Below are 16,325 nucleotides of genomic sequence, written 5' to 3'. Positions count from 1 at the left end.
AGAAGAGAAGAACTTTATGCAGAGGATAATGGGGTTTCTGGTCACTCCTGTTTCTGGTTATCCCCAGCCCCTGAAAGTTTTGAGCATCTCCAACACACAGGATCCCAAGAATCCCAAATTCAATGTTGAGAAACTTCTAGGTAAGAGCACAGACAACCACAGGAAATGTAACTAGGTGTAGAGGACAACATTCTAGGCTAGCATGACCACAAAGAGGCTCTAACATGGGGTGCTACTGGGGCTGGGCCTTGAAGAGTGGGAATCACTGGGTTTCATGGAGATGAGAAGGACACAGAGGGAATGGCAGGTGCAATGTAGTGGAAACAAGAGCTAGCATTTATCCAGCACATATTCTGTGCTTGTTGCTGGGCTTCATATTCACATGTAAAAGCTTGTTCACATGTAAAAGCTTATGAAATAGTTGATGATAATATACCAGATGAAGAATCTAAGGCCCAGAGGTGTTAAATAACTTGTCTAAGGTAATCCAGTAATTACCAGGGCTGGAATTCAAACTCAAATTTGTCCACCCCTGGGGTCCATCACACCATACGCACCAAGAGTCTCAGGGTGGAATGGCTTGTGTGAGGGAGAGGAGTATGTATGGAAGAGCAAGGGAATCCTTGAATGAGACCCTAAAGATCTAGATGGTATGCCACAAGGCAGGCCATGTGCTGAGCAGTGCTGCAGGAAGAATGCCCTAACACATTTATGGAGGATAATGGTGGAAGGGGCTGTTGGGAAGATGGGAACCCAATGCCCCCAGAAGCTCTACACAAAGAGGAAGGACAGGCAACAGCATGAGTGAGGAAAGCCTAGAAAAGAACAAGTTTGCCAAATGCCAGTTGGTAATCAATGGTGTTCACCTTCGGATTTAAGCAAAGAATGATCTCCTTCCAGTCCCAGCCAGTCCACAAAACTCACATTGAATGCCAACTGTATGTCAGGCCCTTCCCCTGGCAGCCTCCCTCATTTCTCCTCCTTTTCCCAGGGAGGAAAATCAGGTGGCTGGCAGGCCCCTACAACCCAGCACCCTGAAATGCTCTCCCCTCTGTCCCACCACCACTCTCAAAAGGGAGAGGAACAGCTTTTCTTGTATATTTATGTTAAAATCACAAAGTCCACAATTATTGTATTTTAATTTCAATAAGTTTTAAAATTTAAAGATATTTATTTTCACTTTGCTGGTCTAGTTTGCAAGATAAACAATAGCTGATTTTTAAAAATCGAATTGTCTTTTAACCTCAATAAGTTTTTTATGAGAAAAGTGTCTCGGGATGGTAAATCATCTTCCCCCTCCAGCTATCAACCATGGGGCCAGCAGTACCTCTGCTCAAGGCTATCTCTTGAGGATCAGAAATGAGAACTTACATCCCAGCCACAATGCCCTTCACTATCACCTGGGAAAGTGGGGACGCAGGGACACTTCTAAATCAGTGAATCTGATGCAGCTGTGCCTTGGGGAATCAAAACCAGTTGAGAGTGGAAGAAAGGGGAACTCATCTTCCCATCATTCTTGTGCTTTTTAAAATTTTTGTTCCAAGAGCAACCTTCTTGCTGAGGAGGTGGGATTTATTAGCCAAATACAAGTATAGGAACTTGGAGGGTCACCTCTTGCTCTCCGAATCACTGACTTCAGAAGACTCTGCACAGCCAGTGGTTCGGGGATGGGAGGAAACTCTCACTAGGTTGGCTCAGCGATTCCCCAGAAAGGCTCACCCCGCCGACCAGGACTAAGACACAGTGATCCAATATGCCTCGATGTATGTCAGGCGGGAAGTGGAGGACTTTTCCGCTTAGGTTTCCTAAACGTTGCCACGGGGCAGTTCTCTGGCCACGTCAGAGTAAAGAGGTTTGGATGGACACCTCTCGCATCGACCAACCACTCTCGAGAGACCCTCTTTTCCAAACTACACGGCAGGTATAAGGGGGAAGAGGCTGCCCCAAACGGAGGCTAACCGCTGTTTTTCCTTTTTAAAGACTTGGTTGCGTTTGGGCCCGCGCGGAGCCGCAGGTCGAGGCAGATTCCCTTCTGGGGCCCCCGCCATCGGCCCTTGGATTCCCAGCGAGACCACTTAGGCCCTTCGAGAACCCCTGCCTCCGGCTTCCCCGCCCAGATCTCGGAACCCTGAGGCCTGGGCTAGTCTCCTTGCCGGCCTTTCAAGGCCCAGCCGTCCGGCCCCGCGGCTCACCCTCGAGCGTCTCGCACTGCACCAGGTTGAGGTAGTCCGCCTGGCTGAGCACCCCGGCCTTCAAGCCGCGCACCAGTCCCTCCAAGTAGCCATTGTCCACGTTGAAGTAAAGCTCCGGGAAGAACGACATGGCTGCGGTGCGGGCGGCGAGACCGGAGAACCCCGATCGACCGGCAGACAGCACGATTCCAAGATCAGCTGACGCAGCGCCAGCAGCGGACTGTCAAGCAGGTCAGGTGACGAGCGAACGTATCACGTGACCACAATGGGGCGGAGCCCTAGTGGCGCCCGACTTCCGGGTGGTTTCATACGAAAGCATTGCGCAAGTGTGGGCCCTCTGGCGCCTGCGCGGCTAGGGTTGGCTTGCCTCTCGCGTCGGGGCTTGACCTGCTTGGAGTGTCGGAGGCCGGCCGCGTGGTGGCGCACGTGGCCGCGAGGATTCGAGTGGGCCCTCTAGCTTTCCTGGGTCTGGTAGACCTGGCACTAAGGGGCAGGAGGAGTTAAGATGGGAGTGAGCGGTGGTTCTTATGCTTGGAAATATTCCAGACTGTTGAGTCAGTCTTATCCCGAAAGGAACTACGGTTGGCGGCGGGGGGAGAAGGCAGGCTTCGCTGGGGTCGCACGTCCAGTTAGCTGCAAGCCGACCCTAGAGCCTAATGCTTACTGGCCAGCCTGGAGTTACAGCCCTATGTGCACCGCGCGCTGCACCCGCATTTATTGTACAAGATTATGGAAGGCTGGAGCCCGGCCCTTCTCTGGCTCCCCAGCTGTGCCTGGCACCATGAAAGCATGCATGTAAGTGATTCAGATGATGGTAACCTAGACCCTGCGGTAGGTGTGTGTGTGTGGTTTCTTGGCTTGGCGGCAACCCCACCCCTGCTGTGACTTCCATGACCTCCCTCCTCCGACGGCCACGTTCGAAATAACGCCACAGCCTTGGGGTTGGTCCCAACCTTTATTCGCTACCCCTGTCCAGCCTCGGCCCCGCGTCGGCCCACTAGGTACGGCTGCAGGGGATCGTGGCAGTACCCAGCTTGCGGCAATAGCAGAAGGCGTTGAAGAAACGGCAGTAGCATGTGGCACATGGGTCGCAACACGATACCTGGTGTCCCAGACAGGACTCCTGCAGCCTTACACAGCGTCGCGGGGAGCGTGGCTCGCGGCCCTCCGGATCTAGTACCTACAGGAGTTGGGGAGCAGGAATGTAGGCATGGGCCTCCAAAGGCAGGTGCAGGGATCTCACCTACCTCAGTCCAGGCTGGATGGCAGTGGAGCATGGAGAGAATGGTCTGCATTATCACCTCAGGTGAGGGTGTCATGAGGTGGAGAGTGGGGATGATTGTTTGCCTGATGTCCCCTCCCAAGGTCTGTGGCCTCACCCTTTTCCCTGAGCAATTACCTCTGTCAAGGCCTCAGCCTCCTGTAGCAGAGCTTCTATGGACTGTTCTGCGCTTGTCCGTTTCAGTGGAGGCTGCTGGCCCAGGCCTGGAACAGATGATGTGAGGCCAGAGCCCTGCCCGCCTCCCCGCACACACCCCCCACCCCCATGCACAAAACACCCACCTCCCAGGTCTGGGATGGGAAAGGGGGAAGGAGGGCTCATACCAAGCAGGATAATTTGTGGCCAGAGATATCCAGGCTCCACCCAGCTCCACCCCTGCCCATACTGACCTGGAAGCTCTGGGAACAGGGCCTGGTCAGGCCTTCTGATGCCTTCCAGAGGGGCCAAGCCCCTCTGAGCTTCCTGCATAGGGGGAAGTGTCAGCAGCAGGGCCCAGCTCAGCAGCACTGCAGTCAGCATGACCTGACCATCAGGAAGACCCACCACTTAGTCCTTCCTCATCCTTGATGCACCCTCCAGGTGCCCTACCCCAGAGAGAGACCTCCCAAAGAGCAGGAGTCTCTGCCCAACCGGAGGACTTACCTCTGCTTGCTGGATCCTTGCCTGGAGAGTTTCTGGCCACCCTGAGCCCACAGCTTATATGTCAGGGTCTAATGAAGGCCCCACACGTGACTGCTGCCTTCAGCCAGGGCATGAAGGTGGGGGCATAGCTCAGGCCTCTCTCCCTACACCTGGGTTTTTGGGTGCTCTGTAAGAGGGGTGCCCAGCTCTAATTTTTGGTGAGGTCCCCAGGTGCTAATCAAAATTTGGGAACAAGAGAGGGTGCCCAGAACCCCAAAATTTCTGCAGGACAGGGACCTGGGTAGGGATGGGGAGGTTGGACAGGCTGGAGCCATTAGCAATAACAAGGCAGGCAGCCCTGAGAACTTAATTTAATTTGTGGCCCCGGAGATGCTCACTCAGACCCTGTGTGGCATGTTGTTTCCTTTGCTTCCAGGAATTTTGGTCAAGGGCATTGAAGAGGGTGATGAGCCAGTGGCCAGAGTGGGGTGCAGACCTGAACCCTGGGGGTTTTTTGGAGGGAAAAAGGAGGGGAGAAGTCCACTTAGCCAAAACCAGACCCTCCTGCCTCCATTCCTGGTCCTCCCCCCCCCACCCCCGTGTCCCTCCAAGCTTCTCCAAGACCCCCACCCTTGCTTCTTCTCCCAAACCCTTTTCCGCCTGGGGTTCCTGGAAGCCAAGGAGGCAGAACGGACTGTTCCCTGGGTGGGCAAGCAGCTTCAAAGTAAAAAGCTTTCAGGCCGCCTGTCTCATTAGTGCTAATGGCTGTTCCTTTCCGCCCTGCTTTGTCAGGCCTGTGCCCACGCCTGGTCTCATCAGCATGAGGCCAGGGTGAGGACTGCCCGTTTGTGAAGATGGTAGAACACAAAGGACCCCACCTGCCTCTGCTTTCCCTCTCCCCTCTGGAGGCCTCTAACATACACTTGCCCATCAGGGAAAGGGGTACAGGCTGAATCATCTTTAAGGCCTCACTGTACAAACAGCTGGTCTGGGCCAGTAGGAGGATGAAGAGGCTGTTGGGGTTTGCCATCTGGGTTCACGCAGGCTATTCTGCCCAGGATGAAGCCTGAGGAAGTCCTCCCAACAGCGGGTGTAAACCATATATTATCAGCTGACAGCCTTAGCCTTCAGCACCAACAATCACTCTTGGGGTTTGGTTGCATGGGGAGGCACCCCTCTGCAGATGGTGGGGCTGTGGCAGTTCCTTTCACAGATGGGCACTGATGTCTATTCTGGGATCGGGCTGGCACTGGGCTCACTTGTGGTTGACACAAGGTAACAGTCCTAGGAGCTCGGAGAGTCACATACTACTGCCCAGAGGGAGGAGGCTAGGAAGTGAGGGAAAGCCTCAATGAAGAGCTGGTCCCTGGATAATCCAGCAAAGGGCCAACCCCGTTTCTCCCCCTGACAATGCTACTGGCTATTTTGGTGACTCTGTCATAAAGTTGACCTGGTGTCAAGGCCTCCCTGGCAACGGACATTGACCTTTATTTCCCAGAGGCTACAGCTGGGCACAGTCGTCTACCCCAGGGCTTTCTCTTCTCAGAGTGGTATCAGGCACCAAGATCAGGCCCCCATCTTGGTGGGACCACTTGGAGCTCAAGAAGGGCAATGCATGAAACATACCTGAAGCACATTCCCCAAACCTTGTCCCCTGGCCCCATCCTTGGAGATTGTGGCTGAAGAGCTGGTGGTGGGGAGCAGGGACTGCATGTGGATTTTGGAAAGGTGCCCTAGATGAGTTGAGGTAAGGGCTGTGAGCACTTGTCTGAGCCTGGTCAGCATCCATGCTGAGAATAGTTCTTCCTGTTCCAGGGGGCAACAGGGGGAGGTTGGTCACCCCTCAGTGTCTTTGCTCATCTATAGAGCGATGACTGTCTTCACCTGGATGTGTGCAGGTGAAGACATGGACAGTGATGGACAAGGACTGAAGCAATCCTAAGGGCATCCCAGGTCTCTAGTCAGGTCCAATGGGGGAGACAGTTGAGAAAAACAACTATCAAAACACAGTAGAATGATGAGAAAATTATAAACATTGGACATTGGATGATGTTAAGGAATAATTGTTAATTTTTTTAGTTGTGATAATGGTATTGTGGTTACAATACCATTTTTTAAAGTACTATTATCTTTTAGAGAAACATAATGAAGTATTTACTGATAAAATGTTATGAAATAATCGAAGGTAGGGGGAAATAGCAAGATACAATATAGATGAAACCAAATTTTTCACAAGTTGATAATTTGTTGAAATTGGGTGATGAGTACATGGGCTTCGCTAACCTATTACTGTTACCCTTGTATATTAATTAAGAATAGGAAAAAATTAAGAATAGAAAATTAAGAATAGGAAAAGGGGGGGGGGCACCTGGGTGGCTCAGTTAAACATCCCACTTTGGCTCAGGTCATGATCTCACAGTTCGTGGGTTTGAGCCCCACGTCAGGCTCTGTGCTGGCAGCTCAGAGCCTGGAGCCTGTTTCAGATTCTGTATCTCCCTCTCTCTCTGCCCTTCCCCTCCTCATGCTCTGTCTCTCTCTGTCTCAAAAATAAATAAATGTTTTAAAAAAATTTTTTTTTAATTTTTTTTTTTTTTTAATTAAAAAAGGGGCACCTGGGTGGCTCAGTCAGTTAAGTGTCTTACTTTGGCTCAGGTCATGATCTCACAGTTCATGTGAATTCGAACCCCTCTGTGCTGACAGCTCAGAGCCTGGAGCCTGCTTTGGATTCTTTCTGCAACTCCCTCTCTCTCGGCCCCTCCCCTGCTCTCATTCTGTCTTTGTCTCTGTCTCTCTCAAAAATAAATAAACATTAAAAAATTTTTTTAATTAAAAACAAAGGGAATTATTTAAAACCCAGTGGGATAAATTTGTTGATAGAAGAATGCCCCAGGGGCATGTGGGACCAGGAAAGGTACCTACCCCAGCTGAGGGAGGGGCAGGAAGTTGGCTAGGGAAGGCTTTCTGGGACAGGAAACTTTACTCATTCATGAAGCTTGAGTAAGAATCAAGGAAGGAGCCAGGCAAGGGACAATATAAGTTTCCTGGACCCATAACTGGCACATGGTTTACCAAGCTGCCTAGTTCTACAGCTTAACACTGGTACAGGCTTTGCTCCAAGACTGACTCTGGCCTGATGAACCCCAGACTGATAAGCAGTCAGTAGACTCTCCCCTGGGGTCAGGGAGCCAGCTGAATCCCAGAGTTGATTCAATCAGTGAGTGAGTCAGCAGCCATCTATAGCCACCTCTACATTGTACTACTACTGTGAGTGCACACAGGCTCAGACCATAGCCACAGGAGCCTAGCAACCCTGTGCCACACAACTGGAATCCAGAGGAGGAGATCAACATTGGTTTATATCTTTCCCACCCTGCCTTCATGCCTTCCAACACTGTCACCTGGCCCCCTCCGACCACCACTGAATTGACCCAAAACAATTCTGTGGGCTTCTTGTCATAGCTCTTTGTATATATCTATACCTATATCTAAAGTGAAATTTCCATTGTCTTATCAAATTTTATTTGTTTTTGCAAATAACCAATCTTTGGCTTGATTTATCAAATTTTGTTACAACTAAATTTCTGCCTTTCTCCTATTTTCTATTTTCCTTGGCTTTGTCCATCCTTACATTTATCTTTCCTCCTGATGAACACAGTTGCCTACATCAGTAGTCTGTAAAATGCCCCTTGGGAGCCCATTTCATTTGTTAATAACTATAAACACTGTGTGGGTGATTTTATTTGTCAGGAACTGGCCTGATGTTCCCAGAACAATGCTTGTTGACAAAAAGTCCTAGAAATGTTCTAGGTGGTGAATTTGGGAGACCTGGTGGGATGCAAAGCCTGCTTGGTGAGGCTGGGGACCAAACATAGGAGACCTGTCTTCAGGGAGGAGAAAGAGGGGAATGTGGTTGCTATGTGCCAGAGTCCACGTTTAAGGACAAGGAGGGGGACTTGAACCCTGCCTTTCCTCTTTTTCCTCCTGTAAGGTAGTCCTCACCTCCACGGGCACTGTTCCTACTTTTTCCAGCAGGGGGCAGCAGAGCACCCACTGGGTCTCTCAATCCAACTTTTCTGGAAACCAGATCCTGCAGGACTTCCAAAAGGCAGTAGTTGCCTGGAGGCATCTTATCCTGGGAGGGGAATGAGGATGGATGGGGGTTTTTTCAGGCTGGTGTCTTGAGCCCTCAGCTGGAGGGGGTCCCACCATAATCAGGAGCTCCTAGAGGAGAGTCATGTTTGCTGCATGGAATGCTGAATGCCAGCACTTGCCATTCTCCCATTCATTCAAGAACTATTGGGGCGCCTGGGTGGCGCAGTCGGTTAAGCGTCCGACTTCAGCCAGGTCACGATCTCACGGTCCGTGGGTTCGAGCCCCGCGTCGGGCTCTGGGCTGATGGCTCAGAGCCTGGAGCCTGTTTCCGATTCTGTGTCTCCCTCTCTCTCTCTGCCCCTCCCCCGTTCATGCTCTGTCTCTCTCTGTCCCAAAAATAAATAAACGTTGAAAAAAAAAAAAAAAAAAAAAAAAGAACTATTTATTGAGTGCATGCTACATGAAAGGCATATGACAAGGCTTTTAGACTTAAAGGCTAGGTCAGAGGCTGTGGTGAACTGAAGCTCCTGATTCTGGGATCAGACAGGCTTTGTGGGCTTTCCTGTTGCCAGTGACAGCGTAGGCTGGAGCCTCGCCAAGGGAGAGGAGAGCAAGGTGCAGGGACAGCTGGTGGACAGACTATAAGGGGGCTCAGGCCCAGAGATACCCCTTCCCCTCTGGCCTTGCTCTAACTCTCTGTCCCTCTCCTCCTACAGTCCTCCCCTTCAGTGCTAGAAATGGGCCCTTTATTGGAGTCCTCAGAACAACTGAGCTGTGGCTGGGGTGTTTAGATGAAATTCCACAAAGACCCGGGGGTGCCAAAGACAAATAAGCCCAGCCAGTCTGGTTCATAGAATGTGGCTTACAGTCTGGATGCTTAGGCCCCTCTGGTATGGCAAAGACCACCTTAAACTCCAACCCCAGTCCTCTCTTAAGACATCTACAACCCACAGTGTTCACTCCCAGATGCCTGGAGAGGTAGCCAGTCCTTCCTCCTGCCTGCCAGGTCCTGCTTTTCAGTGTGAAATATTCTGTTTTGGAGGTGATGCAGCACTCTACATTCTGCCTCAGGGTGATTCCTCACTGTCAACATGTCCAAACAGGTAGACGGCAGCCTCCACACTCACAGGAAACCCACACAAAGTGGTGAGGAGCTTGTTCCATTCCGGGTAATGAGACAACCCCTGAATATTACAGGATCTCTGGGTAAGTGCAATTTGAGTCCCCACCAACCCTTTGCAGAAGCATGGCACTGTTGGGCTGGGGAGGAGGCACCCAAGACGTCCCCTGCATTGTTTCTAATCTATCCCCATAGAAGGGAGCAACCCAACTCCCTGAGGATATTCAATGGCTCAGCTAAAGCCCCGGGAACAAAGGTGTTTTCACAACAGGAACCACTGGGCTACCTAGAAATGACTCTTATCCTAGGAATTAACTCTTTCTGCTAAAGCTCCAGGAGCTCTCCAACCTGCTCATCTCTGCCATTAGAGTTCTGTGCAGCTAAGAACAGAGACTGCAGGAATTCTGGTCGTAGGCATGCAGATGCTGCCTAGGGCACTGGGTATGGGGTGAGCTGGTACCTGGCTTGACAGATTCAGGGTGAGAGCCCACGTTCAGCTGGAGAAAGCAGTTGAGAGCTGCAGTGGCTCCCAGGCTTCCTGGACCCCTTCCTTTCTGCTGTTACCCCTTCCCATCCTTTCTGCCTCCAGCTGCAAAGACCTGGGAGGTGGAGGTATAGAGCTGGGAGGGGGTTGAGTTCTGGAGAGAAATAGTCATCTGGGGACATTGGATGGAAAGATAACCTTGCAGCTTAAACCCCTGGAGCACAGCTCTTACCAGGCACCAAGCCCAAGCCCAGTGTGGGAGAAGGAGCTCACAGGGTGCCCCTCCACCAGCAGCCCCCTGGCCACGTCCCAATTTTGTCCCTGTAGGCCCTAGTAAACTGTGTCCACTAAGCCCTAGGTAGAGGTCCTCCTCCCCAACTCTGGCCAAAGCCAAACTTTGTGTCAGGATCTGGCATAGAAGCAAATTTTCCTCCCTACCTTATCCCTTTACCTGCTTTAAGTTTATCCAATGACCCACAGCAGGACTCCCATCCCATACATTTAACTCTCAGCAGAACATTGAAATACACATTCTCCCCATTTTAATAGATTAGGAAATAGGCTTACAGGTTAAGTGACTTAAGTTTTGATCATTTAGCTAAGAAGGGGCTGGCCTGTTTTCCATTCTTCCTTGCATGGCCCAGGGCATATTTTAGAGCTGAAGAAGAATGGTGTGTGTGTGTGTCTCTGTGTGTGTGTGTGTGTGTGTGTGTGCACGCACGCGCACGCGTGTGTGTGTGTGTGTGTGTGTGTGCGTGCACGCGCTGCGTCCAAGAGTTTATCAGACATGCTGCCCTATGTGTCTCCCCACACACTTCTTGACAGTGGAAACGGTTCACCCACCCACAGGGCTCCCAGGAGCTGCACAGACAAAAACAAGCAGCTGCTCCACCCACGCTCAGCTCAGCCCCCATGAGGCTGTGGGCTCAGTTGGGTGCCAGAGCTGTGCTGAGTGTTCTTATGCTCTTGGACACATTTCTAAATCTATGAATCAAAGAAGAAATCACAAGGGAAACTAGAAAATGTTTCAAACTGAATGATGAAATACGATATGTCAAAACCTATGGGATGCACATAGAACAATGCATATTTGTAAGTGTATATATTAGATGCATATGTGTAAGTGCATATATTAGAAAAGAAGAATGACGGGGTGCCTGGGTGGCTCAGTCAGTTAAGCATCCAACTTCACCTCATGTCACAATCTTGTGGTTTGTGGGTGTGAGCCCTACATCGAGCTCTGTGCTGACAGCTCAGAGCCTGGAGCCTGCTTTGGATTCTGTGTCTTCCTCTCTCTCTGCCCCTCCCCCACTTGCTCTCTGTCTCTCTCAAAACAAATGAATAAACATTAAACAAAATTTAAAAAAAAATAAAAGAAGAATGGTTGAAAATAAATTATGCAAACTTACTGAAGTGGTAGATAGTTCCAATAAATGGTGTTGGGGCAAGTGACTGTTTTACCTGTACCTTGAAGCCTTCACAAAAATTAATTTGAGATGGATCATAAGCATATTGTGAAGGTAAACTAGTAAAACTTCTAGAGAAAACATAGACTATTTTCATAACCTTGAAGTAGGCAAAGATTTCTTAAATAAGACACAAAGAGGGTGCCTGGCTGGCTCAGTTAGTAGAGTATGCAACTCTTGAACTTGGGGTCATGAGTTCAAGCCCCATGTTGGATGTGGGAGCCTACTTAAGAAAAATAAAGTATTTAAAAAAAACAAGACACAGAAAGCTCTAAACATCAAAGGTTAATAAATTAGACTTCATTAATTTTAATGAAGAACTTCTGGGGGCTCCTGGGTGACTCAGCCTGTTAAGCATCTGACTCTTGGTTTTGGCTCAGGTCATAATCTCACTGTTCATGAGTTTGAGCCCCACATTGGGCTCTGTGCTGATGGCACAGAGCCTGCTTGGGATCCTCTCTCTCCCTTTCTCTCTGCCCTTCCCCAATCACTCGCTCTCTCTCTCTCTCTCTCAAAATAAATAAATTTTAAAATAAATAAAATTAAGAACTTCTGGTTATTAATTAAAGATATTTAAGGGGCACCTGGATGGTTCAGCCGGTTAAGCGTCTGACTCTCAGTTTCGGCTCAGGTCATGATCTCACAGTTTCATGAGTTTGAGGCTCTGTGCTGACAGTGTGGAACCTGCATGGGATTCTCTCTCTCTTTCTCTCTCTCTCTCCCTGCCCCTCCCTGCTTGCTTGCTCTCTCTCTCAAATATAAATAAACATTTTTTAAAAGATTAAAAAATAAAACAATGAGATATTATACACTAATTATATTGGCTAAAATTTAAAACAATGACAAAACCAAATGTTGGTGAGGATATGCAGTAACTAGAACTGGTAAGAGGTAAGCTGGAAACCTGCAGTATTTCCTACAACTACTACACCTGATCTATGACCCAGCAAGTTCACTCTTAGGTACAAACCCAGGAAAACTGACTGTGATTTCTACTAAAATGCATGTATAGAATGTTCTCGGCAACTTTATTCATGATACCTAAAAACTGGAAACAATCCAAATATCCAACACCAGGAAAATAGATAATGGTATATTCATACAGAGGAAAATTGCACAGCAATAAAAAGAGAATGAGCTGCTGTACATAACAAGGATGAATCTCCCAGATGTAATATTGGATGAAAGACACCAGCCACAGAGGAGAGAATGTGGTTATGATTCCATTTATATGACGTTCTAAACCAGGCAAAACGGTAAAAGTGGTGACAGAACTCTGAACAGTGGTTAATTCTGGGAGTATTTTCGACCAAAGGAGAGGAATGAGGAAGATATCTGCAGTGCTGGAAATGTTTTGTGTCTTTGTCTGGGGGTAGTTACACAGGTGTCCTTTTCACTAGGGGATATTCCCTGACTTTGGACTTTACAGGATCCTTATTCTTTCTCTAAAAAAAATTTTAATGTTTATTTCTTTTTGAGAGAGAGAGAGACAGAGTGCAAGTGGGGGAGGGGCAGAGAGAGAGGAAGACACAGAACCTGGTGCAGGGCTCAAACCCATGAACATCGAGATCATGATTTGAGCTGAAGTCAGATGCTCAACCGAATGAGCCACCTGGGCGCCCCAATTCTTATTCATTCTTGAACATTTCTCATTGCACCTCTCCTCAAAGCAACTCTTATGTCATTTGAAAAAGTGCTTCAGACCATAGACCAAAGATCATCTTTTTGAGGTGGTGGCCATCGGTGCCAGGAGAAAAAGGGTACCTGCTGTCTGGGTCAGTGGCATTGAACACAGTTGCTTCTCTAGCTTGCTATCCTTTTATGTGCTTGTGTCGTCTCTTGTGACAATTTTCTTCTTCCCTGTTTCTAGGGGTTATCTTCACGATGTGGACTTGAAGGATTTGCATAGTTTCACAATGTTGTACTTCTTCTTTATCTGTAGGTTATTTCTCCAGGAGAAAAGGCAGTGATTTCTGAAAATTTATATAAATGTGAAGAAAAGCAGGTGTTGTTTATGGTACAAAATAAAAATAGTGAAAGGGGGGAGAAAACAGACAGTACCAGTGAGATATCAGTAGTAATGAACAGAAAGCTTGTTTCAAATTGTCTTAAATTATAAAAATAATGTATTGGCTCATATAATTGAAAAAATCCAGGAGGCTGGTTTCAGGTGAGGTTTGATACCAGACCTCTTGGTTATATAAGGACTTGGTATGGCTGACTCAGCTGGTTGCCTTCCTAATAGCTATTCTCCTTTCCTCCCAAAAGAAGCCCAGTTTTGTTTGGAGCAGTGCCTAGTTAAACAGACTAACTTCCTCGGATTCCCTAAGTGTTCACGGTGTCCCTGGGACACAGTGTGACCCATGAAACTTATGTTAAGGGCTTCTGGGAAAGTTTTGCTTCCCCAGCAGAAGTGTCTCCCTTTTCTGCTTCTTTTCCTTTCGACTTCCTGCCCAGAATGTGAATGTAATACTTAGAACTGTAGCAGCCAACTCGTGACCAGAAGACAGCAATTTTGAGAATGGACTAAGTTGCTAAGGACGGCAGGCGAGAAAAGTAGACCATGCCTTCCTGGAAATGTAAACCAATTATACCAACCCTGGTCTGCCCACCTCCTGACATTTTCTTGCATGAGACAAACATGAAACAAATATTTGTTTAAGCTATTCTTAGGTTCTCTTACTTGCAGCTAAACACATTCCCCAACTGATATCTTCATTTTCTTTGTATCCCTTGTCCACATTTTTTGTGGTAAATGCTTCATTCTAAGACTTGTTTCCCCTGTGGACCCAAACTGGCTTTTCAGGAGTCTCTGAGGCCTCTTGCTTCCTCAATCACATCCTACAGGAGAGAGTCACCTTTGTTCCAGAATTCCCTGGTCCTGGCTCTGGAAGTCCTGCTGGCATCTAGTGCTGAAGGCTGTGGCTGGAGCACTCACGGTGAGTTCTTCTTATCTTCCTTTGACCTTTGCTGAACCCTTACAGGCCCTGAGCATCCCCAAGGTCAGCTTGTGACTTCCACAGAACTTCTGATCTCCGGAGACCTTGCCCCTGGAGAGGCCCTGAGGATAGAGTGGGTCACATGAGCCAGCACCTTCTGCCAAAGTCAGGGTCAAATACCTACCCTTGGGAGCCAGGTTTGGCTTTTGGTTTAGGCAGGTGTTGACTTTGGGCAAATTCCCAGCCCAGAAAAAAAATGACTTTTGGTGTGGAATCTCGTTCTTCCTCAGCATAGCCTTGAAAGTCATGTGCTTAGGGTGCTTTGTTGGTAGGATAGCAATTGGGCGATATTCGATATTCAAGGAGTTGAGAGAGGTTTAAATTGCAGAGGCATCTGAGTATTGTCACAGTCTTATCTGAGGTCACATGCTTGTAAGTGGCAGAGCCAAGTGGTGTCTGACATTCCAGTGCCCCCCAGCCATGATGCTAAGACACAATGACACTTGGGGTCAATTTTGTTTTTAGCACAGATTCACTTTAATCACATTATAGCACACAATGCTTTGTGGAATTTCTTCAATTCCACAAAAAAATATGCCTCCTCCCATTTTCCCTGAAGCATATGGCCCCTAGACCTCTCTTTTATTTTATTTATTTATTTTTTTTTTATGAAATTTATTGACAAATTGGTTTCCATACAACACCCAGTGCTCATCCCAAAAGGTGCCCTCCTCCATACCCATCACCCACCCTCTCCTCCCTCCCACCCCCCATCAGCCTTCAGTTTGTTCTCAGTTTTTAACAGTCTCTTATGCTTTGGCTCTCTCCCATTCTAACCTCTTTTTTTTTTTTTTCCTTCCCCTCCCCCATGGGTTCCTGTTAAGTTTCTCAGGTTCCACATAAGAGTGAAACCATATGGTATCTGTCTTTCTCTGTATGGCTTATTTCACTTAGCATCACACTCTCCAGTTCCATCCACGTTGCTACAAAAGGCCATATTTCATTTTTTCTCATTGCCACGTAATATTCCATTGTGTATATAAACCACAATTTCTTTATCCATTCATCAGTTGATGGACAACCTCTCTTTTATTGTCACCCTTTTTTTCAAAAACACAGGTATAGAAAATCAGTTCTCTATTTCAACATTGGCAAGGTACAGGAGGAGACTAAAAGCCACACTTGGACTCAGGTACTGGGGAAATGTGGAGTGCAGGCTTGGTCTGAAAGGGGAAGTCATCGACACCAGGCAGATATGCAAGCCCGGAGCTTCAGCTTAATGCAGGTTGTCGTGTTCCTGAAGAAATTATGAAATTTTGAAGTTTTGGGTTTGGAGTGAATAGCTAAGAAAGAATTCTTGAGATGTTTTTGGTGCAAAAAGGTGATTTTATTATAGCGTGGAGACAGGACCCATGGACATAAAGAGCTGCACTGTGATTGTGAGGAGTAACTACTTATATACTATTTAATTAGTGGGGGTTAGGGATAGCATAAGTCTCTAAGGAATAAGGAAGCAAGGCTTTCAGGACCTTGAGGGGCTAGCTGTTGTTAAGATAAGGTTACTTTTAGTTTTTAATAAAACATAAACATTGGGGCGCCTGGGTGACTCAGTTGTCCAGCTCAGGTCATGATCTCATGGCTTGTGAGTTCAAGCCCTACATTGGCCTTGTAGTTCAAGCCCTACATTGTCAGCAAGGAGCCTGCTTCAGATCCTCTGTGTCCCTCTCTCTCTGCCCCTCCTCGGCTAGCATGCTCTCTTTCAAAAATAAAACCTTAAAAAACAAACAAACAAAAAAACCCACTAAGGCACTAAGGCAGCCATGAGTTCCTTGAAGGTCATGCTCTGCAATTTCAGGTATCTATCAGTGGGCTGCCAGCTGTAAGGATTTCATTTAAGCTACCTTTCTCCTGCCTTTGCTTTCCTCATCATTCCACTTCCAGTGTAATTGGATAGAACCTTTGCCATTGTGGTTCTAGCCTGAAGGGCTTCGCGAACAGGAGCAATTCCTTCTTTCTGCAGTCCTGGTGGGTTTCCTGGAGAAGACAGTATTTAGAAGTTGTTTCTAAAGGTAGAGGGAACTTCCAAAAAGGATGAAAATAGGGAGTGACTTCTATCTAGCACAGCTTTT

The 16,325-nt window shown here is 48.0% G+C and overlaps 2 protein-coding genes and 1 long non-coding RNA gene across 4 annotated transcripts in view; 1 reads left to right on the top strand and 2 right to left on the bottom strand.

The window, feature by feature from the left end:
• The window catches only part of ATP6V0D1 (ATPase H+ transporting V0 subunit d1), a 39,288-nt gene extending 36,862 nt beyond the window's left edge, over positions 1-2,426 (bottom strand). The window contains exon 1 of the mRNA XM_047835904.1: positions 2,193-2,426. Coding sequence (XP_047691860.1) covers positions 2,193-2,322 — 130 coding nt within the window. The 5' untranslated portion in view covers positions 2,323-2,426. The remainder of the gene's footprint in view (positions 1-2,192) is intronic.
• Positions 2,427-2,676: 250 nt separating this feature from the next.
• Positions 2,677-14,824, top strand: LOC125153040 (uncharacterized). The gene is made up of 3 exons (XR_007147384.1): positions 2,677-2,987; positions 9,291-9,393; positions 14,105-14,824. It is a non-coding gene; the product is annotated as an uncharacterized LOC125153040 (long non-coding RNA).
• Positions 3,190-5,485, bottom strand: AGRP (agouti related neuropeptide). 2 transcript variants are annotated; one of them, XM_047835905.1, is made up of 6 exons: positions 5,355-5,485; positions 4,494-4,598; positions 4,117-4,282; positions 3,864-3,996; positions 3,592-3,677; positions 3,190-3,372 (listed from the first exon to the last, which is right to left on the bottom strand). In XM_047835905.1, the coding sequence occupies exons 4-6, from the start codon at positions 3,991-3,993 to the stop codon at positions 3,190-3,192; spliced, it is 399 nt and encodes a 132-aa protein (XP_047691861.1). In that variant the 5' UTR covers positions 3,994-3,996; positions 4,117-4,282; positions 4,494-4,598; positions 5,355-5,485. The 2 variants fall into 2 exon arrangements, with proteins under 2 accessions (XP_047691861.1, XP_047691862.1); XM_047835906.1 differs by lacking the exon at positions 4,494-4,598.
• Positions 14,825-16,325: the final 1,501 nt, after the last annotated feature.

The sequence above is a fragment of the Prionailurus viverrinus genome, chromosome E2, assembly GCF_022837055.1.
Source record: "Prionailurus viverrinus isolate Anna chromosome E2, UM_Priviv_1.0, whole genome shotgun sequence".
Classification (NCBI taxonomy): Eukaryota; Metazoa; Chordata; class Mammalia; order Carnivora; family Felidae; genus Prionailurus; species Prionailurus viverrinus.
Note: the sequence above shows the minus strand (reverse complement) of the source record. Positions and strands in the feature narration are given on the sequence as shown.